The sequence below is a fragment of the Ovis canadensis genome, chromosome 11 (genome assembly GCF_042477335.2).
Source record: "Ovis canadensis isolate MfBH-ARS-UI-01 breed Bighorn chromosome 11, ARS-UI_OviCan_v2, whole genome shotgun sequence".
Taxonomy (NCBI): domain Eukaryota; kingdom Metazoa; phylum Chordata; class Mammalia; order Artiodactyla; family Bovidae; genus Ovis; species Ovis canadensis.
Genome location: NC_091255.1, coordinates 56414710 through 56440873, shown reverse-complemented (window position 1 = coordinate 56440873; position 26164 = coordinate 56414710). Strand labels below are relative to the sequence as shown.

The 26164-nt window shown below is 41.9% G+C and overlaps 2 protein-coding genes across 49 annotated transcripts in view; both read left to right on the top strand.

Annotated features, from left to right (window-relative positions):
- The first annotated feature begins 13 nt into the window (after positions 1 to 13).
- CCDC47 (coiled-coil domain containing 47) lies at positions 14 to 18940 on the top strand. Its single transcript, XM_069541708.1, has 13 exons — positions 14 to 418; positions 5540 to 5808; positions 6237 to 6344; positions 6853 to 7027; positions 8602 to 8723; positions 9012 to 9077; positions 10848 to 10949; positions 11152 to 11262; positions 12167 to 12252; positions 13549 to 13607; positions 13866 to 13975; positions 14208 to 14375; positions 17256 to 18940. The coding sequence occupies exons 2-13, from the start codon at positions 5545 to 5547 to the stop codon at positions 17334 to 17336; spliced, it is 1452 nt and encodes a 483-aa protein (XP_069397809.1). The 5' UTR covers positions 14 to 418; positions 5540 to 5544; the 3' UTR covers positions 17337 to 18940.
- Positions 18941 to 22494: 3554 nt separating this feature from the next.
- The window catches only part of STRADA (STE20 related adaptor alpha), a 28009-nt gene continuing 24339 nt past the window's right edge, over positions 22495 to 26164 (top strand). For 5 of the 48 annotated variants that reach the window (XR_011246815.1, XR_011246817.1, XM_069541749.1 and 2 more), the window contains exon 1: positions 23273 to 23396. The gene's annotated coding sequence lies outside the window, so the exon portion shown is untranslated. Of the gene's footprint in view, positions 22993 to 23049; positions 23397 to 23475; positions 23843 to 26164 lie in introns of those variants that run through there. The other 43 variants (XR_011246818.1, XM_069541716.1, XM_069541731.1 and 40 more) reach the window with 25 other exon arrangements.

The following is a 26164-nucleotide window of genomic DNA, read 5'->3' as shown; positions in this document are numbered from 1 at the left end:
ACTTTTAACTTCCGGAGCAGGGGTTCAGCGTGATGACAACTAGACTGAACCCTAGCGGAGAGCACTGGGATAGGCGCCGGCAGCTCCGGCCCAGGGGCGGTGCTTATGTAATTCTCCCGGCCGCCCCACCTCGCCTCATCTTGGGGGGGAGCAGGCGGTTTCGCGCAGTCCCCAGGGCTGTGTCCCGGCCCCGTGCCGCGCGCAGGCGCGGGCAGGCCTCACGCATTCTACGTAACGGCTGGCGGAGGCTACGTGAAGAGTGGCGCGGCGTGACTGAGCTGCCTGGTCAGGCTGTGTCCTAGAGGCGTCGGGGCAGTGAAGTCGCGTTGACCCTGCAGGCGGTGGCCGGGACCAGAGGCTAGCGGGATAGAGGCGGCGGCCGCAGGAGCAGCGGGCCGGGTTCTAGCCCCCAGTGCAGGTAGGGCGCGGGCCGTGACGCGCTGGTCGGTGGGGCCTGGCCGGGCCGAGCGGTGACGCTGAGTTGCGTGGCCTACCCGGGTCCCTGTTCCCAGTCCAGCCCCTAAGTCCAGCCTTTAGGTGACATGCTTCGATCCTCGCGCCTTCTCGCCTTTCCCGATTTTCTTAAGAACATACCAAACTTTGTCCACCCCAAATCCCTGTTTTCTGTTGGGAGTTCTCTTCGGGGTGGCTTTAACGGTTTTGGGCAACTTCCAGAACTCTGAGCAAATGCCAACCCGCAGAGCAAAGTTGGAGCGGGCAGCAAGAATAATGGAGCAGAGAACTAATTCTCCGCGTTGGGGAGAGATTAGACCCAGCTGGTTTGACAGACAGAAGCAGCAACCTCGGTGGTGAATCTTCTCTGCAGGTTTCTAACATAAGACATTTTTATCCAGCGTGTGGAAGGAGACAGGCTGGAATGTCTCCATGATCTCCAGAAGCTTTAGGGTCTGGCCATTGTCAGAAAGGCCCACTCTAAAATGCCAACAAGGAATGATTTCCACACTTCACACTCATCTTTCGTTTTTAAGTCCTGACCCAACCACAGCCCACTCCAGTATTCTTGCCTGGGAAATGCAATGGGCGAGGGGCTTGGCGCTACAGTCCGTGGGGTTGCAAAGAGTCGAACATGACTTAGCGACTAAACCAACCGCTGAGATTGCGGAATAAGCTAGGAGAAGAAATCAGACAGGACTTGTCAGTGCCGGTGTGGCCTGTCCAGGGAGTCTTGGGTCTGCTCCTCCGGCAGGGTTTGTGCATTTGAGAAATGAGTTGACAGGTGCCTGCAGAGAGACTTCTGCGACTGAAGGCCAAGGCACAGATGGCTTGGATAATTTTAACCTAAATACCCTTAAAGGGGCTCTGTTACAGTGCTGAGTTATCTTAGAAGTGCTTCTGTGGTGTAAACATTCTAAGTGGAAATTCACAGACCTTTTGGCAGGCAGGCAGGCAGGCTGACTGTGCCAATGTTAACCTGTAATACAGCTTCTCTATTTCAAAAAGTTTCAAACACGGCTCTAAAAGGGAATACTAAAGATGAAGTATTTTTACATCTCACAGGGCCTTCATAAGGCACAGTGGAAGGAAGTAGTAGGAACTGCTATTTATCGAGGGCCTTATGTGTGCCAAGCGCCCATCTCCTGTCACATCCACTGTAGCCCTACGAGGCATGGAGTGAATGGACCTCCCTTTTTTGTACCTGGGAAACAGGGATTTAAGTAGTTTGCCCAAGATCGTACAGCTGGCAAATGGTAGAGCTGATGTTTTGTTTTGCTTTTAATTTTATTTATTTATTTATTTTTGGCTCTGCTGGGTCTTCGATACTGGGAGGGCTTTTCTCTGCTTGTGGTGCTTGGGCTTCTCATTGCAGTGGCTTCTTTTGTTGCCAAGCAGAGGCTCTAGGACCTGTGGGCTTCAGTAGTTGCAGTTCCCAGGCTCTAGATCACAGGCTCCGTAGTGGTGCCGCACTGGCTTAGTTACTCCAAGGCATGTGGGACCTTCCCGGATCAGGGACTGAACCCATGTCTCCTGCATTGGCAGGTGGATTCTTTACCACTGAGCCACCAGGGAAGCCCAGAGCTGATGTGTTAAAGCAAATCTTACTCCACCGACATAGGTGCTCCTTTTTATACTTTTTCCACTTTTGCCCATGAAGCTGAAGAGTGCGTGGAGACACAGCGCAAACCTCTTCGAGACTGTTGTCAAGAAGGCATCTGTGTTTTCTTGTAAAATGTCCCCTGGTGCTAACCTCAAAGATCAAATGTTGGAAAGGATAGAATATTGACCTCTCCTTGGTAGCACTTCTCAAATCATTGGTGCCTTTCAAAATTTATGAACTTCGTCCGATTCTAAGACTATTGCTTGAGCAGCCATGAGTTGGAGGGTATTGGGCAATAGTCTGATAGTGAACCAATTTCCTTTATGAATTTATGGTGTTGTAAATATGAGATACAGAATATTCACAATGCCAGAGCAGCTTGAGAGATTAGTCTGTACTCCCTTTTACCACCCATTCACTCAGTGCTCAGCTCCCTGCATCCTGCACCACTTCCTTGCAGTTGCCAATCGTGACTTCCTCGTTAACATTTGGAAATTTTTGGTCCATATTTTACTTGAACTTTCTGCAGCAATTGAAACCAGCCTCTGTTTCCTGAGATGTGTTTCTCCTTTGGCTTCTGTAACACGATAGCACTTGAACCAAAGTCTCTTTTTCTCCATCCATCCCTTAGTTTCCCATTCTAATTCTCCCTACGACGCCCGCCTTTTAGCTGTTATGATTTGTTTCAAGATGTTTGGGCCTTTTTTTTTTTTTTTTAATCTAACTCTTCATACTCCCTGGGGATCTGATCCATTCTCATACCATCTTATTTCCAATTTAGGCTCATAGCCTGAACTCCAGGCTTATATTTCAAACTGCTTCTTTTTCTTCTTTTGTAAAATAAGTTATAATACCTTTTGAGATTGTGACAATTTTAAGAGAGAAATGTTAATCATCTAACATACTGCTTGAAAATACTCCAAATCTTTCAGCTGGTACTAAATTTAATTTATTGTTTTCCCCCCATTTTTTTCCCCCTCCTTTGTTGTTCTTTATCTCAAGGACGACTTTGTCCAGCTGTTAATCAAGCCAAAACTTGGAATCACCCAGGATCTTCTTCTCCCACATTCTTTATGTTCAGTCCCTTTATGTTGACAAATACAGTTTTTAAATACCTGTCAAATCTATTTTCTTGTTCATTCCCAATAGCACTGCCAGTTCAGTCATGTTTTATCTTCGGTCTGTCTCAGCCGCTTCCAGTTTTTCCCGCCTAAGGTGCCCTTCTCTGATTGTGTATGAGCTGTCAGGGTTACATTGCAGATCTGATTGTGGCACTCTGTTACTTAAATCCTTTAGTTGATTCTCATTATCCACATGTCTTAGTGTGGTGTTTAAATAAGAACCATCATGTTCTTGGGCTTTCCTGGTGGCTCAGTGGTAAAGAATTGGCCTGCCAACACACAAGAGACTCGGGTTCATTCCCCAGGTTAGAAGATCCCCTGGAAAAGGGAATGACAACTCACTCCAGTATTCTTGCCTGGGAAATCCCATGGTGGGAGAAGCCATGGGGTCGCAAGAGACTCAGGCATAACTTAGCCACTGAACAGCAACATCATCAAGATCTGGCCTGTGCTGGCCTGTTTAGCCTCCTTTATCCCATTTGGGTCTGCAAACCCAATGTTCTGTCATTCCAGACTTCTAAAATGTGCTGCTTCCTGCCTCTGTACTATAGCTGTTCCTCACATTACAGTGCCTTTTCTTGAGTGTGAGAACTATCCTTTTATTTTGTAAAGAACATTTTATTACAAAAACATCATAGAAAAATAGAAAAATCATGCAGAATGCCCATACTCCTATCATGCATAATAACTACTCTTTGTATGTAGATGTATGTGTAACCTTCCAGACCTTTTTGTTTGAGTATTTGCTTCTAAAACAACATGGGTTGGATTCTAACTTCATTCATTAATGAACAAAAAGTAAGCTTGTTTTTGTATATATGCATGATTTAACCAGTTTTAGATTTTTCCTGTCATGCTGTAACACGTATCCTTAAAGCTAGATTCTCTTGGCATAGCATCTGAAACAGTGATGTGCTCATTGACAGTATGTTTGATTTGCTTTGGTAGGAGTATTTTATGAAAAGTAGTGAAAGCCAGAGGGGTTTTTATGTTATTCTACAGGAACTGGTTAGCCTTCATTGGTTATTGAATCCTTATAAAACAATAGTCATGTCTGAGAAGAATAATGGTAGCTTTTAGAGAGAAGTAGGGAGAGAGTTGAGACAGGGAAGACCATTTAGAATAATACTGTACTTCTTGAGTAGGTGGTGATAACTTGGGTTATCATGGTGGCTTTGGGAATCTAAGAAAGAAACACCAGAATTTGGTGACTGGTTAGATTTCAAAGGGAGAAGAAGATGAGAAATTAGGTATCTTGCTCTTTTCAACAAGTAAGAACTAGAAATATGGGACTGATACTAATATCAAAATAGAGAAATTCAAGTACCTGTTGATGTTGAGATGACTTTTGGGCAGGGTCAGAATGCGCCCTGAGAGGCAGGCTGTCTGTACAGTCTGCAAACTAAGAATTGTTTTTGCATTTTTAAAGGTTTGTTTTTTTTTTTTAAAGAAGAATACCAAACAGAGATAGGTATGTGGCCCACAAAGCCTATGATATTTACTACCTGATATTTATTATACTATACAGAAAAAGTTTGTAAGGCATCAAAATGGATGTGTCTGTTAGACGTTTGGTGATGTAGGGCTGGTATTTAGATAAAAAGAGAGGAGGGCTAGAAATACAGCCTGAATAGATTTGGTGGTTAAAATTTAGCTACTATTCAAACTCTGTCTCACATGCACTCCCCTTTTTTGTAAAACCTTACACATTTGGTAAGATGATTTCGTTATCCTTAATATTTTCATATCATTTGGCACATTTTGTTGCCAGTCAGATTTCATTATATGAAATGGGCCTGTTAATAAAGCTACTTCCTTCAGAGGGTTGTTAAGAGGATTAAATTAGTTGCTCTTCGTAAAGCCTGTAGGATAATGCATAGTACTTTGTGTCTTAAACATTTGCTTTGTTGGTGATGATGATTTGCACATATAAAGTTGATTTAATGCTGAAGAGCTTTTCTATTTATGTATTATTTTTATTACAACTAATAAATAGTTGCATCTCATTCTTTTATTATTCCTCTTCCCAGTTTCTATGTAAAACTTTTTATAGGCACTCAAAAAAAAAAATGCTTCCTAAATACACAGCACAAATGGAAACGCAACCTAAAGGAATTAAATGACTTGTCCAAGATTTTACAGATAACTAATGAGAGAGCCCAGACTAGAACCCAGGCCTCTTGAGCCTCACCTTATTGTTGTTTATATAATACTATCTGAAATGAGTAGTATTCAATAAGAAAAGTGGCAGAATCTTAGATTTATTTTTTAACTGTTTACAAAATGTGATCAGTATATGTAGAAAAGCAGTCTATTCAGGGTTTTTTGGTTTTGTCTTTTTTTTTTTTGACTCATTTTTAAGGTGCAATGAAAGGCTTCCATGCTTTCTGTGTCGTCCTTTTGATATTTGGGAGTGTCTCTGAAGCCAAGTTTGATGATTTTGAGGATGAGGAAGACATCGTAGAGTATGATGATAATGACTTTGCTGAATTTGAGGATGTTGCGGAAGATTCTGCCACTGAATCTCCTCAACGGGTGGTCACCACTGAAGATGATGAAGATGAGACCACTGTGGAGTTGGAAGGGCAGGATGAAAGCCAAGAAGGAGACTTTGAAGATGCAGATACCCAGGTAAAGCTGCTTTTTCACTGATTTCTCGGGAAATGAGAAGGATGGGACATGGTGTAACTAGCACTTAGGGAGACCTTTACTCTCTGTGTGTTCATTTTTATTCAGCAGGTGGAGCTCTTCTAAATGTTTGTGGTTCGCTGCCACCTTTTATATTCAACAAAGAATGAATTGTATTTTTCTCCTCTATGGAAAGCAGGGAAGGAGTGGGCTAGATGTGTATTGGTGTGTGGGTGGGTGGAAGTTGTGTCATTTAGAACCCAGGGTTCAAATGCATGGAGAGTTGTCATTTGTTTAAAATATGTCGTATCTCTGTGTCCTGTGCTTGCTGTTTTCATGTTCTGTTTTCCTCTACAAATGGTGCCTGTAAAAATGAGATAAAATGGCTCGTGACATTTATGGGGGAAACAGATTGTGCCTCGTTTTTGTAGGAGGGAGATACCGAGAGTGAACCATATGATGATGAAGAATTTGAAGGTTATGAAGACAAACCAGATACTTCTTCTAGCAAAAGTAAAGACCCAATAACAATTGTTGATGTAGGTATATAGATTTGAATCCAAAACTGACAAACAAAATCTCTTGCTGTCATTAATCTCAGAAATAAAATTAGTGACATGCAGCTGGCATCGATGTAATCCTGGGAGCCATGAGAGAGTTTGACATCAGTTCCTCTGATAACACTGTGCACATAGAGAAGCAACCCCTGCGGTTTTTATGTTAGCCTTCCTAGTTTTATCTACCAAGGAATGAAGAGGATAGACTTTGGGTTTATTTGGGGGATGGGGCTCAGAATCAAGATAAATACAGAGGGGTTTCCAGCTTTTCATCTCATTTGATTATCCTCAGATTTCCTTAAAGAATCTTTTCCAAAAACGACCTAGAATACCAAAATGGGCCATTTTTCAAAGTATAACCATATTCAGTGACAGTTATCTAAAATGTCCACTTCCACGTACGGGTAGTCTCCTTCTCCTTCATCCCTTGAGTTAGCTTTGTCCTTCAAAGCCTCAGGCAACGTTGAATGGCATGACTGTCCTTCCTCAGGTTCCTGCACACCTCCAGAACAGCTGGGAGAGTTATTATCTAGAGATTTTGATGGTGACTGGTCTGCTTGCCTACATCATGAATTATATCATCGGGAAGAATAAAAACAGTCGCCTTGCTCAGGCCTGGTTTAACACTCACAGGGAGCTTTTGGAGAGCAACTTTACCTTAGTAGGTAAGTTAAGCTAATGTAGGTCTAGCCACCTGCTGGAAAACTACGCGGTAAGAACTGCTGCTGCTTCTCAGAATCAGCATCTAACTGCTTTCCTGCACTGTGAAGAGGATGCTTTTTTCCCCACTCTCAAGGATCCCTTTTTTGTTAGATTTTGCATAATGAATACATTGCATTTATGAAATAGTTTTCTCCTCTTTCATTATTCATCATTTGCTATGCAGCTTCCGATACAATTGAGGTAATCAGTGTTATCAAAACAAGTTGATAAAAATCTAGCCAACAGCAGAGTTTTGACATATTTGGTAGCTTGTGAAATGCTTTCAATTCATCTTTTAGAAGTCCTTCAGAATTCCTTCAGGTTTTCGGCACTTTGGTTTGAGATCCACTGCAGAAGTATACTTAGCATGCATGCATGCAGAGGTGTATGCTGGAGTGCCTTAGAGGAAGCCCTGCATTGTGTGGAGTAGGGGATGAGGTGAACTCACCCCACCTTTGTTTGGCTTTAAACACTTCGTTTCCCTTTGATAGTGAGCAAGTCTCCCTCTCTTCTGCTCTTTAGTGGGACTGTGTACTATGTTTCCTGAGTGCTTTGCATACATAAATTGTTTCTTATTCAATCTTGAGAACAAAATTTTCACTTGGATATAGTTTCTATTTTCCTAAAGAGGGAACTGAAGTCCAGAGATGTTAAAACTTGTCTAAGCTATTCAGTTGCAGCCATGAGAACCTAGTCTACCTTCTTCCAAAATCCATGCTTTCCACAATAGTATACTCTTTCAGTACTTCTTGACCTGAAAATTAGGAAAAATATAAGCAGCTTTTAATGTCTTCACTTCCTCTGATATGTTTTTAGTTGGTGTATTAGTCTGCTTTACCTTGTAAGGTTGGATACATTTTTTGGTACACTTAATGAATTAAATGAAGAGGGGAAATGACTAGAATTTTAGCTTTCTCTAGTTCTAAAATTCGAGAAGGAAATGGCAACCCACTCCAGTATTCTTGCCTGGAGAATTCCGTGGACAGAGGAGCTTGGTGGGGTGGGCTGTAGTCCATGGGGTCACAAAGAGTCGGACACCACTGAGTGACTTAACACTTTAACACACACTAGCTCTAAAATACAACTCTTAATACCGCTTTTATTTTGCTGCTAAAAAAGCAAACTTGGATAAAGTTAACTGAAAAGAGACAGAATGAGAGAGTGCTGACTAGTTAATATTTTTATTTAGTACATAGATTTTGTTTTGGTTCTTTCTTTTTAAAAAACTTTTGGCAGACACTTAAATTGACTTTGTTCCATTTTGTACCTATTCTTGAGATATTTATACTCCAAGCTGGATGTCATTAACTGATAAGGACACACAAGTAATACTAGAGTCCTTAATTTTTGAATGGTGACAATAAGAAGTGAAAGGAATAATGCCCATCTCTTGTAATCTATGTGTAAAGTAGAGTTCTATAAGATAGCAAAGTATTGCTCACCTAAAGTTACCGTCACGTTGGGGTCAGAGTAGAAGAGAGTGTGGTGATTAGGCCCAACATTTCCAACGGATCATGGTAAGTGGTTTTACCCCCAGGGGATGATGGAACCAACAAGGAAGCCACCAGCACAGGAAAGCTGAACCAGGAGAATGAGCACATTTACAACCTGTGGTGTTCTGGCCGGGTGTGCTGTGAGGGGATGCTTATCCAGCTGAGGGTAAGTGGGGAACTTAAAATGAGATCTAAAAATCGTCTTTGGGGAATTACCTGGTGGTCTGGTGGTTAGGGCTCTGCGCTTCCACTGCAGGGGGCCTGGGTTCAGTCCCTGGTCAGGGAGCTAAGATCGCGCACGCCATGCAAGCAGATAACTAAGTATTGTCTTTTTACTGACTGGCTAATGTAGCGTGTATTCCATAAAGCATGTGAGTTCCCTTCTAAGGTCTGTTCCTTATAGCAAGTAGAAGTTGCAATTGTTGTCTTGGGTTTCTTTTTTCTTGTTTTCTAGTTCCTCAAGAGGCAGGACTTACTGAATGTCCTGGCCCGGATGATGAGGCCAGTGAGTGATCAAGTGGTAGGTATCCGTCCCCTGGTTTTCTCTGTACAGATTGGCGTCTTCATGTCTTAGAGCTTGTTCCATTTCTTGCCTGGATTATACCTGGACTTTGTGACAACTCGTGTCCTTTGTCCCCTCCAAAATGGAACATTTTCTGTTTAGACAGATCATGTTCCACTCAGTGTGCACCTAGCTGCAACTGGGGATGTGGGGGTGACCCAGGAGCTACAAATAATATCTGGTTAATAAGGGCTGTATCAGTAATATACAATATTTTGTATATTTTTATTGGCTGAAACTCAATTGCTATTTAAAAGCTCTCTTTTTTGTGTTGCAAAACTGTTTGTTATATTATTTTTCTAATATGGCCACAGATGATTTAATCCACACATTTTTAGAGCCTCATCAATTGAAACTCAAAGGAGGAAGTTTTGCTGCATCGTCAGCATCTTTTTCATAGAAATTATTCATTATTGTGTTGTGGTAATCAGTTTTAGTTCTTTCCTGAGGTAGATTTAATCTTTGCTTTTCCTCTGAGCCAGGCAGCCTTTTACCGTTTTTTGTTGGTTTTGTTTTTTTATTTTTCCCCCTGCAATGATAAACAACCTCAGCAAACAAGAAGTTCTTTGTATTTTTAAGCCCTTTTATCAGGACAGTTCTGCTTAAGATGTTACTTTGTGTAGTTTCCCCTCAGTGATCAAAGGGTAGAAAACCTTTTCTTTAGCAGCTGGCGTCTTGTCAGATCTTTGCCATATCTCCTTCTGTTAACATTTCCCTGGTATATTTTGAGCTAAACTTTTGAAGAGCTAATAAAAGAAATGGGACCATGTTTTATCATACCAGACTCTCCAGGCTTATAACTCTATCTCTCTGGTCCAGGGTAGAGCGTTAAAAACTGTGTAACTTGCTTCTGGGGAGTGGCTGGCTTCCAGGGCTAGCAACCGGTTCTCTGACTCTCCGGATGCCAGCGGGGTGGCCAGCAATTCAGTTCAGTTCTGATACTGTCTGCCTGGAGTTAGTGCCAGACCTACAAGTTAAAGGTCTCAGACCCACAAGATTGCCCACACTTCATAGGTCCCAGGCCACTAGACATCTGATTGCCCAGCTATAAATCTATAGAGTTCCCACAGCCTTCCCCTCAGAGTCAATAATTTGCCAGAATAGCTCACAGAACTCCGGAAAACACTTTACACTTACCAGTTTATTGTAAAGGATGAAGTTCAGGGACAGCCAAATGGAAGAGAGGCGTGGGGCAAGGTATGGGGGTGGGGTAATGCACAGAGCTGCCTTGCATCTGGAGCTTAGGCCCCTCTTCCCAGGGCCATTCAGGCTTTGGCAGAATTCAGCTCCCTGTGGTTGTAGGTTCCCATTTTCCTGCTAGTTGTTGCTGGGAACCATTCTTAGCTCCTCGAGGCCTTTCTCAGGCACTTGCTGTGTGGTCTGTCCGACTCCCACCCCTCCCTCCCGTCCACCTCCCTGTCCCGCTCCATTGCCCTTTCACACTTTGACTCTTTCTTTCAGTAGGGCCCAGTCCCTTCTGAGGACTCCCTTGGTTATGTCAGTCCACCTGGGGTGGGGGGCGGTGTCCCTTTTGATTAACTCAGTCAGCTGATTAGGGACCATCTTCCAAGTAACACAATATCATGGGAGCAATAATACCACATTCCCAAGTCCTGCTCATGTTCACAGGGAGGATGTGGCAGTCGGCAGTAATCTTGGAGGCTCTCTTAGAAATCTGCCTATCATAGAACCTAATAGGTGAGGGGTTTTTTGTGTTTTTTTTTTAAGCAAATAAAAGTAACTATGAATGATGAAGACATGGATACCTACGTGTTTGCTGTTGGTACTCGGAAAGCCTTGGTGCGACTACAGAAAGAGATGCAAGATCTGGTATGTCAGGTTCTTCTAACTCAAACAATATATAGAAACGGTGTCCTTTATTACATAAAAGTTCAACTTCAGGGCATAAGATAATTATATGACTTGACCAGTTGTATCACTTTGAAACAGGTCAGTACCTATTCTCTTGAGAAAAGAAGTTCCTGTGCATAATAAAATATCGTGTCTTACTTTCAACCGCTTTTTCCTCTAGAGTGAGTTTTGTAGTGACAAACCCAAGTCAGGAGCGAAGTATGGACTGCCTGACTCCTTGGCCATCCTGTCAGAGATGGGAGAAGTCACAGATGGAATGATGGACACAAAGGTAAAGACAATAGAAACATACATTTGCAGACCTTGGCCATGTGCAGGGCAGTCTCCCTGAAAGTTACACTGTACAGATTCACCATTTTATCTTCCTTTCCCACACAACCATTAAAATACCTTCCTTGAACACTAGACTCACTTGTCAAAAAGGCAATTTTATTAGCCAAGAAGTTCTCTGTAAACCAAGAATCAGTTGTCCCTAGGATTGCTAATGGCATTCAGGCTTTTTGGAAAAGAACTACAACTTTCATCCTTAGCACCATGTCATTTAGTTGTTTTTTTTTTTTAAAGTTTCAGTTAGAATAGAAAATGGGTATAGGGATTTCCCTGGTGGTCCAGTGGCTGACTTTGTGCTCCCAATCCCCAGGGGGCCTGACTTCAGTCCCTGGTCAGGGAACTAGATCCCACACGCCAGAACTAAAGATCCTGCATGCAGCAATTAAGACTTGACACAGCCAAATAAAGAAAGAAATAAACTATTTTTTTTCTCTTGGTCATATATGGTAGCAGCACATCTTACTATCGTAAAAATATAAGATAGCTAAAAGACAGTTCTAAATGTAAGTTCTGGGTAATATGGTTGTGAAGAATCCCTGAAAATAGTTTAGATTTTATGTTCATGCTTTCTTTTGTATTTTTCTTTGTTTTTTTGGGGGTGGGGTGGGGTATGGTTGCTTTTTTCATTTGTATTTTGAACGTTATTTTGGATGAATTTTCAGTTGCTCAGTAGGAAGACTTTTGATCACTGGTGTGACTAAAAAAGGTACTAGTTTCATTGTAAAGCTTTAGGCTTCATGACATCGTGCAAAAGTAAGGAGGATTAAAGAATGAATATCTTAATGAAAAAAGGGAGTTGTATCAAGCCTACTTTAAAAAAAATAATTTCCTTTTCTTTATTTCAGATGCTTCACTTTCTTACACACTATGCTGACAAGATTGAATCCATTCATTTTTCAGACCAGTTCTCTGGTCCAAAAATTCTGCAAGAGTACGTATGAGATAAAAATATTGATCAGTTTTCTTCACTAGCTTTCTGTGTTGAAATACCTGCAAGGTGCTTCTGCAATTACCCTTCCCAAATGAGTTTTCCTTGCTTTGACTGTATGCATCGTGAAGGTAATTGAAAACCTATGGGAAACAATCGAATAAGCCCCCTCTGTCTGCATGTGTCTCTGCACGTACGCACCACCCACTCAGTGAGGTAAAGGGGAGTCTTACAGACTGGCTGGTACTAAGAAAATACAACTAGTAATCTCTGTCTTTTACAGTCTAGGGTGTTTTGTTTTTTTCTTAATTTATGATGTGAATCTGTGATGTCTGACTTGTGTTTGATTGATTGCAAATGTAAGCATTTTGTAATTCATGGCCTTTCCTGGCTTCCTTCTTTAATGGTTGAGTGACTATATTCTTTCTAGTATATTATCAGACACCTTTAATGCTTGTAAAGTTTCTGGCTTTATAAAAACATTGTTCAGACATACATATTCAGGACTTAAATTTGATGTTTGATTTCATATCTGGTCTCAGGAGAGCACATTTAAGTTTACCCTTGGTGTAGAATTGGTTCTGACCTAAATTTTTGGCTAAGGACTGTGGAGTTGAGTACAGTTAAAAAAGCCAGTTTGGATTTTAGTTTTGTATCAAAATCACGAAGATAATCAAAATTGCTTATGCCTCTAGATAGTATTACATCATCCTTACCTGGCTCAACTCAGTAATAATACTGTGGGCAAAGTATCACATTGTGGATTCATGGAGCATCTTATATGGGGTGGGGTATGGAAGGTTGAAAGTCAAAGATTACAAGAGGAATCTTTGGTGAGTCAGAAATGAATTATTATATGCTACAGTAGATTATTTCTAAATTTATTCTGATCCTGACTCAAAAAAATAGCCTTCATTATAGGAAGATAAAGAGTTGGAAATAAAACTTAAAATCCATCAAAATAAAAAGGTTTTAAAATATGGGCCTCATACTTAAATATAGGCTCATTTCTGGCTCCCCAGGTGAGATGAAATATATCCTGCCTGGAGGGGACATCACTGGAGGTGTTCAAGGATAGAATAAAGATCACTTGGGAAGGCATCCATCAGATAGACAAGAGGACCAGATGACCTGTAAAGCTCCTTCAGGCTCTGAGATTGTATTTGACTTGGGGATGCCAAGACAAATACTATGCTGATTATTTGCAGGTATCTGTTCATCTAAGTGAACTGTGTGACTTATGTGCATGGAAAGTCTCTCTCTTATGTTCTTTCTAAATAGCCTTTTCTTTTATGACAGGGAGGGTCAGCCTTTAAAGCTGCCTGATACTAAGAGGACACTATTGTTTACATTTAATGGTAAGTGTTCTTACGGAGAATACGGCTTCTTTCTAAAAGATAACAGTAAAAAACTACAATAAAACTAACCCCATACCAGCATCTTGGTTATTAGGTTTCTTCAATAAGAGATCCTTATATATATTTTAATTTCTATTTGCTGCTGCATTTTAGCTAAGAAACTTGGAGAAAGGAGCCTATTAATATAAAAAGAAAAAGTTAATACCAGAAGTTTGAATGCTGCCATTAACTCAAAAGGAAAATGGTTTTGTTTTCCAGTGCCTGGCTCAGGTAACACTTACCCAAAGGATATGGAGGCTTTACTACCCCTGATGAACATGGTGATTTATTCTATTGATAAAGCCAAAAAGTTCCGACTCAACAGAGAAGTAAGACTTTATTTTTATTATAAGTTGGAGCCTCTTTTTGTTGTTTCCCTCCCACTGTTGGGGGGCAGCAGGGAGGAGGGGGTCATCTTTTGCTTATTTCAGTGATTTTATCTTTGCTAGCTGGCTTGAAACTGCTCGGTGGGAGTGGTTTTATGAAAGAATACTGCATGGGATTTTGTTTCTGCTGGACTGAAATGGATTTCTGATGAATTGCTTTGTTTCCTGGGGAAAGGGCAAACAAAAAGCAGACAAGAACCGAGCTCGAGTGGAGGAGAACTTCTTGAAGCTGACACACGTGCAGAGGCAGGAAGCAGCCCAGTCCCGGCGGGAGGAGAAGAAAAGAGCTGAGAAGGAGCGAATCATGAATGAGGAGGATCCCGAGAAGCAGCGCAGGCTGGAGGTAAGACAGACTTTTCTTATCGCTGGGGTAAAACCTTGGTGCCATCTTGGCTGTGAAATGTGATTCTGTGTAGGAATGTGCACAGGCTTAGCATTTTCTCAACATTTGGGACAGTTAGCAATATTAAAAAAAAAAGGAGGAATAATCTTCCCTGTTCAAACCGTGTTAGATTGAGTCTCGATCCTGGTGAATGATACGAATTATTCTGTTCCCAGCACAAGCCCTTTCTGAAAGTTCCACTATTATCTTTCAGGCCAAACACGTACTGAGGTAGAAAGAAATTAGGCCTTTTAATAAAAGCCAACACATGCACCTACAGTCCAAATAAACTTGTTTTATAAAATTTCTATTTTGATTATAGATTAGAGAATTCTAATATTTTTTCTTTGTATTTTTTTATTTTGTACACAGAATCTCAAACTTAAGAGTTGCTTTTGTTTTAGGATTTTTAAAAAATTTATGTTTAATTGGAGGATGATTGTTTTACAATATCATGTTGGCTTCTTCCATACACCACCACAAATCAGCCAGAAGTATCCGTGTGTCCCCTCCCTCTTGAGCCTCCGTCACCCCGTCGCACCTCTCCAGGATGTCACAGTGCCCCCCTCAGCACCCTGTGTTATACAGCGACTCCCCACTAGCTGCCTGGTTTACACGCGATAATGCATGTGTTTCAGGGCTACTCTCTGAATTTTCCCCACCCTCTCCTTACCCTGCTGTGTCCACAGCCTGTTCTCTGTCTGTGTCTCTATTCCAGCCCTGAAAATAGGTTTGTCAGTACTATATTTCTAGATTCCATACATGTGTGTTAATATATGAAATTCTTTTTTTTTCTGACTTCTGTCTGTATAACAGGCTCTAGGTTCATCTACCTCACTAGAACTGACTCAAATGCTTTCCTTTTTATGGCTGAGTAATACTTCATTGTATATATGTCCCATAATTTCTTTATCCATTCATCTGTTAATGGACATCTAGGTTGCTTCCACGTACTAGCTATTGTAAATACTGCTGCAATGAACATTGGGGTACATATTTTTTTTTCAGTTATGGTTTTCTAAGGGTATATGCCTAGTAGTGGGATTGCTGGGTCATATGGTGGTTTTATTCCTAGATTTTTGAGGAATCTGCATACTGTTCTCCATAGTGACTGTATCATTCTACATTCCCATCACCAGTATGTGAGGGTTCCCTTTTCTCCACACCCTCTCCAGCGTTTATTGTCTGTAGATTTTTTCATGATGGCCATTTTGACCAGTGTGAGGTGATGCGTCACTGTGGTTTTGTTTGCATTTCTCTAATAATGAGTGATGTTGGGTATCTTTTCATGTATTTATTGGCCATCTTATGTCCTCTTTGGAGAAACGTCTGTTTTTAGGTTGTGGAATGTTGTGTTTCAAACATTAGCATGTTCTCATATTTTGTGAATTAAGATGCCATAGTCCAGCTGTAAAATTTTAAACCTTATAAATGCTAGTCAAAGAAAGAGAAAAACAGAGTACTGAGAAATGCAAATTTTAATGAGAATAACCTCAAGGATTGAAGAAAATACTTGGAAGTGGAGGAGGCAAGCTGCCAAGAAAAAGTGAGCCCTCATATGGTACTCTAGTTGCCAAGGAGAGTCATGCCGTTGAGCGAAGTAACCAGAATACCACAGGCCTCCTCTCATCCTACCTATTCTTATCATTTTTTGTTTGATTTGGTTTGGTTTAGTTGATGGATATTTTTCCCCTGAAAATAGAGCTCTGTGTTTGTGCAATCTTCTTTATAAATATAATTGGCTTTTTAATAGATACACAGGAAGAATCTACATGGACTCATTAATAGATAATGCCTTTCATTTTTCTATGAAAAAAAAAAGTTCTCCAAATATTTCTAGGGTTTGAAACTATTAATAGGCTTAAGAAAAAGGGGGGCCCAGAACTTAAGTCAGATTGTAAGTTGCTTGTAGGTATAAACCATGTATTTTTTTTAGAACCACCACTTTGTAATATCTAGGCCTAGTTATCTTATGAGAAGATCCAATGAATTAAATGGGAAAGGAGCTTACCCCCTTCCCCCCCCCCCAAAAAAAAATATTCTGTAATGAATTTCTGGCTTGAATGGCTCATGTATACATATGACCTTGACTTTTTTGCCACTGCTGGTGGAGATTTGCTTGTTTTGTTCCATATTTAATTTGAAAAATGTAGAGAAACATATACACAGATATTGGGACTTCCCAGGTGGTGCTGGTGGTAAAGAGCCTACCTGCCAGTGCAGGAGACTCCAGAGATAGCGGTTCAGTCCCTGGTCAGGACGATCCCCTGGAGAAGGGCATGGCGGCACACTCCAATATTCTTGCCTAGGAACTCTCATGGACAGAGGAGCCCGGCAGGCTACAGTCCATGGGGTCACAAAGAGTCAGACACGACTGAAGTGACTGAGCACACGCTCAAGCAGACTCCTAATTCCTAAATAAAAATGTGATAAAAATTCTCAATCAGACATTATGGATTGAAAGGTGTTGGGCTTGGGTGTAAAGGCTATGCTAATAAGAAGAGATTTATAATTAATAACCTGATCAAACAAGGTCTTAAGGTTTTTTGAACTGACATACAAATCCTTTGCAGATACATATGTTATGATGAAAGTTGGGCTACTGTTTCTTGTATTTGGGAAAAATCAAAATAACTGTCTAATTTCCCTCTAAAGATTTTAGTTACCTTTACTTCAAGTTAAGTTTTCATTAACCAACATACATATTAGCAATTCTTATAACTGTCTTCTGAAATGTTATTTGTGGTGTTAGCCTAAACAGTATAGGCAGTATTCAGTTCTGATTTTTTTTTTTTTAAACAAGTACTTAAATCTTAGTTTGGATTCCCTCTTTCTCTTTAGGAAGCTGCTTTGAGGCGTGAGCAAAAGAAATTGGAGAAGAAGCAAATGAAGATGAAACAAATCAAAGTGAAAGCCATGTAATAGCCATCCCAGAGAGCTAAGTCCTAATGCCACCTTTAAGTTCAAAATTCACAGGAAACAAAAGCTACCAGTTCATTTCTCATCTTAAAGTTTCCCAGTGACTGAGAGTTTCTTTATTTCATCACCTGTTCTGTTTTGGCTTAGAGTTTTACAGAGGTTATAGATACATTGGAAGGAGTCTGTTTCACTCATTTTCTTCCAGATAATCAAATTATTTTGATTATTTTATAAAAGGAATGATATATGAAATCTGTAGTTTTAAAACATTTTAAAATTACAACATGAATCATCAGTACTTTTAGTGCTTGAGATTTGAAGAAATATCATGAAATTTATAGATATATCATTAGATTGTTGCTTTTTTGTTTAAGCTAGGCAGTTGAAATGGCAATGAAGATTGACTATAAACCACAATTCCACAAATAACAATTGGAATTACACAATAAACATTTCTTGGTGTTCTCTTCTGTGTCTACATTAAACTTGTGAAAAAAATAAAATTTAGAACACTGTATGTGGTATTGAAATTTCAGGGACTCAGCAGTCTAGTTCAGTATATGTTTATAGGTGGGAGGTGCTTATGACAGTATCTAGGAGATCTGTAGGCTTTAGGATACTTACGTGTACATGGAAACTTCTAGGAGCACGGTTTTCTCCTTACCTGATACAATGAGCTCATGACAATGTGAATGCTGTATTTTAAGTGGCTGTATGTTTTCTCGAGTAACAAATGCATGAAAAATTACCTGCTTCGCCTCGGTGAGATCAGTGGTCTGCGTGAAGTCAACAAACGTTCTCCTTGGTTGCTGCAGCCTGTCGGATGTTCATGGAGAAGCTCTGTACTCTGTTATGGCTGTGGCCCTGTGCTTCTCCTTCTGCTTTTATCTCTTCCACAGTTGAGGCTGGGTATATTTCTTCAAAGAAGTAGCCATGAATATGCATACTTTTTAACATGAGCTTTCCTAAACTACAGAGAGTTCTTCCTGCCTCTTGAGGAAGGAACTCTCGGGGGAGAGGCCCATCTGTTCTGCACGAGCATTTAGCTTGTTCAGATCTCTGCATTTTATAAATGCTTCCTACTGAGAAAGCATTTTTTTAAGTCACTGCTTATACCAGGTAATTTTTGCTGGGGCTGGGAAAGGGTTGGGTTTTTTGTGGGAGAGGGGTGGGTGGGTATTTTTTGTTGATGCTTTATGTGCCAGTGTGTTCCAAGGCAATAACAAGTTGCTGTGAAAACAGCATGTGCTGCCGCCTTTTTAACTGCATGGAAACTCTCCACATGGGTTTTTCTCTAGGTCAGTGCAGAAATGTGTAAGCTGGGAGATGCAAATGAAATATATTTTTTAACAGTTCATGAAATTAAGTTATTAAAGATAACAAAAATAAGATAAAGTTGAATTACTTAATGCTATATAATTCTCAAATTAGCCTTGTTTTACAAAACTTTAACCTGCGTTTTAGAAATCAAAGTTGATATGCTTAGCTATCTTTTGATTAATAAAAGCTTTCTTAAAGTTCTACACATTTGGACTATGGCAGCTAATTTTGTAATTTAAGCATTAATATGAACTACCTATGGACATATATTAAACTAATTGACAAAAGTCTCAGAGTGCCGCCTTTACTTTTCTGGGGTTTCCCTACAAGAGTATAAGCCCATAGGAATGTCCTTCTTGTTCAGTAAAAGTCAGCACTGAAATGCTTTTCCCTTAAAAGAGTTGGCACTGACAATAATCCTTTTGTTGTTTAGTTGCTAATTCGTGTCCAGCTCTTTGTGATTCCCTGGACTGCAGCACACCAGGCTTCCCTGTAATTGTTAGCAGGTTTTGGTTTTGGAGTTGGTTTTGTTTCTTGGCCTCGCTACACGGTTTGCAGGATCTTAGTTCCCCAACTGAGAATCAGACCCATGCCCTTGGCAGCAAAAGCATGGAGTCCTAACCACTGGATCCCCCTCCTAATTCCCACCAGTTGTTTATAGAATGTTTTCTATTTTTAGAGCCCTATTAGTAGGCTTCTCCCCCAAAGTCTCCCACTAAAGTTAAGACACCATTGTCTCTCCTGTGACTGAGAGGACAAAGAAAGGAGAATGTTGTTGACTGTCACATGTTAGAAAACCACTAAGCCTTCCAGTCTTGTCTGCATTGCCTGGGCATTTAGCAGTAACACAACAAGTGCTGGACTGGAAGATAAAGACTTGGGTTTTAGTGCCAGCAAAACCAGTTACTAATCCTTTGACTTTGGGTAAGTCACTAACCTCTTTGAGTCTCGTTCTTCCTTCTACAAAGTAAGGATAGTAATTATTTTCTCTACCTGCCTCACATGTAGATCAACACCAAGAGATAATACATGCAAAATTCTCCTGTAATTGATAGCACTATAAAAGTGTATAATCTAGGTTTATTCTCCAAGTGGTGTATTTTTGCTTTATTCTGTTTTGCTTTTCTTTCTCTCAGTGGAAACCAAGCAGATCCTTTCAGAGTTCTCTAACTTACAGATATAACATGTGTGTCTACACAAAACATGACAGAGTTTATTTGGGGTGGGGGGCGGGTAGTTTACAATTCTGTTTCCTTAATGATAGAACCTTTCCTTGTCAGGCACCAATGTGAAACTTTTGTTTAAATGGGACAATTGGCATTCTCATTCCACCCATCCAGTAGGAATTGGAAATAAGAAAATTATTTAGACCAGTGTTGTACAGGGACCTATTGGTTTTACTGCAAGGGACGAAATACTGTACTTTATCATTCCAGCTTCTTTAAGTTCTGGCCTCTACTCATTTTAAATAATTTGAAAAGAGATGAGAGAGAGGAGACAGTTATACTCGTAAGAGTGGCTTCTATTACAGACTGCTAAAACAATAGTGAAAAATACTGCTTTTCTTAGTTTCTGAAATTTGGTGATGGGCCAAAGATATACTTATTTGCATTTGGATAAGTGTGATGGTTTTATCTTTGTGCAAGTTGAATATCATCATCTCAGCAGTGACCTGAGAAATGATACAAATTTCAGAAAAAAGTTTTATGTTTTTTTAAATGGCAATCCACTCCAGTGCTATTGCCTGGAAAATCCCATGGACAGAGGAGCCTGGTAGGCTACCGTCCATGGGGTCGCAAAGAGTCGGACACGACTGAGCGACTTCACTTAAAAGGAAGAACTTCATGTCTATTGCTGTATTGCTTTTAATGGATATTACTAGGTTTTATTTTCATCTTTTAAAATGAATTGTCCTCTTTCACTCCACCTATTTGCTTTTCCAAATAGTGTAACTTTTGTTTCTTTAAAAGACACCCAGGCCTTTTAAAGTATTTAGTTCCATATAAGTATTTAGGTTATTTGTTGTATCAACTTTGCTTTCCTATCACATTTTCAACTTAAATGCTTAAATAGCTTTCTTTTGCTTTTTTCTTGCATGTACTTATATTACTTACCAAGGTTGAAGCAAAGCTAGAATTGAAGCCAGTTTTCTGCTTCAGGAAAGAGCTCTGGGCTTGTGGGTTGCGACCCAGGTGCTGTCGTAGTGCTGTAACAAGTCTCTTTCCTCATGTGTAAGTGGGCATCATCTACTCTCACCTTTCTGAAATGCCTGTTCAGAGGATCATATTAGATCATAGGTATAAAGTGCTCAGGACTTCCCAGGTGCCACTAGTGCTAACGAACCCGCCTGCCAGTGCAGGAGACACAAGAGATGCAGGTTTGATTCCTTGGTCTGGAGGAAGGCCTGGCAACCCACTCCAGTATTCTTGCCTGGAGAATCCCAGGGATAGAGGAGCCTAGCAGGCTACAATCCTTAGGGTTGAAAAGAGTCTAAGACACGACTGAAGCGACTTAGCACACATAAAGTGCTTAGACATATAAAATACTCTATAAATTAGATAATGCTGCTCAACTTGTTAAACTACACATCATAAGCACTTCCAGCTGCCTTTCCAGTATTGTAGGCAATTAGTTTTATTGTTCCCACAGTTAATTTATGTGCTATCTTGAAGAGGGCACTGTAGTCAGTGCTCATCAGTCCCATCTCCATTCCTCTGGACTTCAAGCAGATTTCAGAAGTCTCCAGAAATCTTGAAGAGTTTTAGCCCTTATTATACATAAGTGAGAAGCATTACAGAGCTTGTGCACCCCAGAACTCCTAAGTCAAAAGCAAAGCAAGAAGACACCTTAAGGTGAGTTTGTACACCTTAAAAATTGGCCTTCCATTACATCAGTTTTCTAAGTTATCTGGATTTAGGAGACCTTTCTACAAGGAAATTTGCTCCTTTAAACAGTCTAGACAGAAGATTCTCAAACTAGCTTTTGTGGGCAGTCATGAAGATGGTGAGATCTTTTAGTCCCCTTGATCAACTGACATCCAGCTAGAAAATGATGTGGCTACAGGGCTGGGTATCAGACGGGAAGTACCTCTTTATTTAAATTCCCTATCCTGGTGGCTGCATTAAATTTGGCATCTTTTCAGGCACTGACTCCTCTAGTACTCTTAGTTCCAAAGACTACATGGCAAAGGGGACAACCGAGGATGAGATGGCTGGATGGCATCACAGACTTGATGGACGTGAGTCTGAGTGAACTCTGGGAGATGGTGATGGACAGGGAGGCCTGGTGTGCTGCGATTCATGGGGTCGCAAAGAGTTGGACACGACAGGGCGACTGAAATGAACTGAACTGAACTGAACATGGCAAAATGATCTTTTCCAAAGAACATCACAAGGATTTTACTTCACTTTCTGCTACTATCTTGCTTTGTCAATTTACTAACTTCGCTGCTGGGTAAGGATCTTATTTGATAATGAGAGAATAGTGAGAATACTGCTTGGGAATGCTAAAGCAATAGGTAAGATCAGACTGGTGTGTAAAATTCAGTAAGATCCTGAGTTGTACTGGAAAAAGTTCATATTGACTTAGGCATCAAATTTCCACCAGTCCGTTTGAATGTAGGTGAACTCACCCATCTCGTAAGTTAAACCGGTATAAATCTGTGTCAAGGATCTTAGATGGTGTAGATCCAATTTTGGATCCAGCCCACTCCCACCCCCGCCTCCGTGAGAGGAGCAAGTCAGTGAAAAAAAAACGCGGACTCACGGAAGTCTTGCTCCATCAACTCATTGCTTCATTGCTTTCTCAAGCCCTGCATCCCTTGGCTGAGGCTAGCCTACCCAGAAAGGGAAACTTAACGTTTCTGCAAACAGCACATGTCTCAAAGTCGTGGGTAGGGAAGGATTCAGGACAAAAAAAGTTGAGCAGTTTTCCTCCCTTTATAGAAGGCGGCACAGAGAACGGGCGGGTTTCCCCTTTGTAGCTTGTCAGTCTGGTGCCCGAGAGGCCAAAGTGAGGGGTGTTTAAGATATCTTCAAAGAAAGTGCGAGACTGATTTTTCCTTAAGTCCTACCACAGGAAAGGAAAAAGAACCCGCCAAAAAGTAGCCAAGTCAGCAGCCAGCGTTGGTTTGCCTTCCTCTAGTCCCCTTGACTCTTTCTTCATTATTGAAATCATCCCACTTCCTTCCTGCTTCCGGGACCGAGGCTCACAGAGCCGTTTTCAGACCCCGAAGAAGACCACATCAAGGACAAGCTAGGTCTCTGGCTTCCACACGCGAGGACACAGGTTTCATCTGCTGGAGACCGAATGCCCTCAGGTTTGCGCTGCGCGTAATCAGGTGACTCAGAACTGGAGAACCGATCTGTGAGAGGTAGCTGCTAAGAAAACCCCCGCCGCACTCGAGGAGACACAGGAACCACGCTGCTCCTCCACGAGCCTCGCCCGGGGCCAGGGGGCCGGGGCGGAGCGGAGCTTCCCCACGGGCCACGCCCGAGCCCAGGGGGCCGGGGCGGGGTGGGGCTTCCCCTCCCGCGCGGGGCGGGACGGCACGTCCCCACTAGCCGCGCCCGGGCGGGGCGGGGCGGGGCGGAGCTCTCCTCTACCAGCCCTCCCCGCGTCCCTCTACTGCGCATGGCACGCTGCGTACCTCCCTCCCAGCAACCGGCCTGGCGGCAGCGCGGCCTTAAACCAAGGAGGCGGAGCTGAGACTGGGCCGGGACTGCTTGCTAACTCCAGGACCAGGTACCGGGCTGGCGGGGGCCGCCTGGTGCGCTCCGGGGATCAGTTCCTCCTCGCCCTGACGCCGATTCCATCTCCTCAGGGGCGGGCCTTCATCGTAGCGGCCACCCTTCGCCGCCCTCGTCCTCCGCGGGCCCCCTTTACGTAAACCCGAATCCTTCTCGATTCCCGCAATGAGGGGCTGTAGCCCGAGAAGAGAATAGGCTTGGGCCTAGCCCGGAGACACCGCAGCGGAGTGGCCGGGCGGAAGAGGCGAGCGCCTGCTTTTCCTCTCCCCTTCCCCCCTGATTTCCAGGTGGGAAACCTGGGGCCCAGGTGACAGTTTGTCCTGATGTAGCGAAGAGGAGGCATATCGTCTCCCCGCACCCCGTTTGCGCCCCCCTCATCCGCATCTCTTCCCAGGCGGCACAGGCAGCAGTAGGTGAAGCCCTCATAAGGAGAGAGCTCAGGTATTCCCTGAATCAGCCTAAACAAAGCTTCTAATTGTCTTGTTTTCCAAAATGCTTAAGTGCCTACAGCACCTTGGGGTGGAGATGCAGGATGGGGGTAGGGAGGTGAGCGCGAGGGAGGGGAGTGGTTAAATAAAATTGTTCAAGTTTTCAGGAAATGGGGAACCAACTTTTCTGCCCAGCCTTCTGCTAATGTATCCTACGATATTCGAACTTCTTCCCAAAGAGGAAAAGACGTGCCAATTGATCCTTTTTTTATTGTAACATTTGTTGGGGTAGAACCGAATTCCAATATGTTTTTGTGGCATTAAGACAGTTTTTCATTGACTGATCTATGCTTTTCTGTAGAGATCCCCAACATTGTTTCTTGTCCCTGAAAGTTGAAGAAACCAAATCTTTTCTGATTATCTGCCTCAAGCCTATTCAGCCATAAGATAAAGTGTTGAACTGGTTAAATCTGTTGCCCTTTAACTAAATTTCTTAGAGGTGGTGTGACCCAAATGCAGTGTTTATAATTGTAATCCCAGACATGGAAGAAGTTTAGAAAACCAGTGACAAAAATAGGGGAAAAAGAAAAATTGATAAGGTAAATAAATTTTCCTTTCTATGCCATTTAGCATCTGGTCAGCGTTATCAAATCAGATGATGCCTTTTCAGTCATTACATCTTTACACTCAGTCTTGAGGCTTCTCCCTAAGCTTCTCTGTTATCACTTACAGCTTCTAGAGCACAGGCTTTGGAATAGACCGACTCAGTCCTCTGTTACTTGCCTGTGTAACTTCGGTTACTGGTGGTGGTTTTTATTTTAGTTTTTTGGCCATGTCATACAGCATGTGGGATCTTTGTTCCCCACCAGGGATTGAACCTGCTCCTCCTGCAGTGACAGCAGGGAGTCTTAACCCCTGGACTGTGAAGGAAGTCCCATGTCTGTGTAATTTGGGCATTTAACCTGAGTCCTAATTTCCTGATCTGTAAAATGAGGATCACTAATAACTTATTGTGAGCTGATCTCCATGAAGCGTTTAGCACAGATGCTGGCACATGCCAAGTTCACCATAAGTGTCTGCTGCTTTATTCTCACTATTATTAATTTAACAGACACAAGAGTGTCTATATTAAGTGTTGGTCACAGTCGCCCCTGGGAATGCTGTTCCTTGTTGTAAACAAGATGCATTCCCTGCCTTCACAGACTCTAGTGACAGAAAATGATAAATAGGCCATTGAGAGAGTGGTATGTCTAAGGATTGAATACACAGGCCAAGCATCTAACCTGGGTGGGGTGTGGCAGTCTGATAGGACTTGCTATAGCGAAAGAACAGGCAAAAGATGAATAGATTGGAAAAGTGTAAGTGGTCCACAAGGGGAAGCAGGGTCTTTAAAGTTTATTCTTTGGGTTCCGTTTCCTACCTGCCTTTGAAGGTGTGCTCAGTCGTACCCAACTCTTTGTGACCCCCATGGACTGTAGCCCGCCAGGCTCCTCTGTCTGTGGAATTTTCCAGGCAAGAATACTGGAGCGGGTTGCCATTTCCTGCCGCAGGAGATCTTCCTGACCCAGGAATCAAATCCTTGACTCTTTCTTCTCCTGCATTGGCAGGCGGATTCTTTACTGTTGCACCACCTGGGAAGTCCATTGCCTTTGATGCTCCATGTCCATGTCCTAAATATGAACTTATCCCAGTGCTTACTTCCCAGCTTTCTGCTTTTCTCTCAGCATTTTCTTCTGAAGTGAATTTCTGTCACTCGTACAGCTTTAGCTGCTGACTCCCAAGTCCACAGAGCCATCTCTAACCCCTCTTTTAAGCATCAGCCTTACTTTTCTAACTAAATGCTATTTCCACTTGGGATATAAAACTGGTTTCGTAACTGCAGCATAACTTAAAAACTCAAACTCATCTTTCCACGAAAATAACTTCCATCTCTGACTTTTCCTGTTTTGTCTTTGACACACTACTCTTCGCAGTTACTCAGGCACACACACACAGAAGTCATCAGAGTTGTTCACAGGTAGAACAGGTTCCCTGATTAGGTAGTGAGTTTTCAAGCAGAGACTCAGGTGTTTATAAAGCTGTTCTACCAAAGAGTGGCGGATAGACTCAGTGACTTATGGTGTCCTTACTAACTTATTTTTCTTTGTCCTTATCCATCTGTTTTTTTAATTGGAGGATGATTGCTTTACAATGTTGTGTTGGTTTCTGCCTTACAACAACATGAATCAGTCATAACTATATATATGTATCCCCTCCCTCTAGAGCCTCCCTCCCACCCATCCCCATCTATTTCTCAATATTCTTTCTGCCGCAGGCTCATATCACCACAGATGTG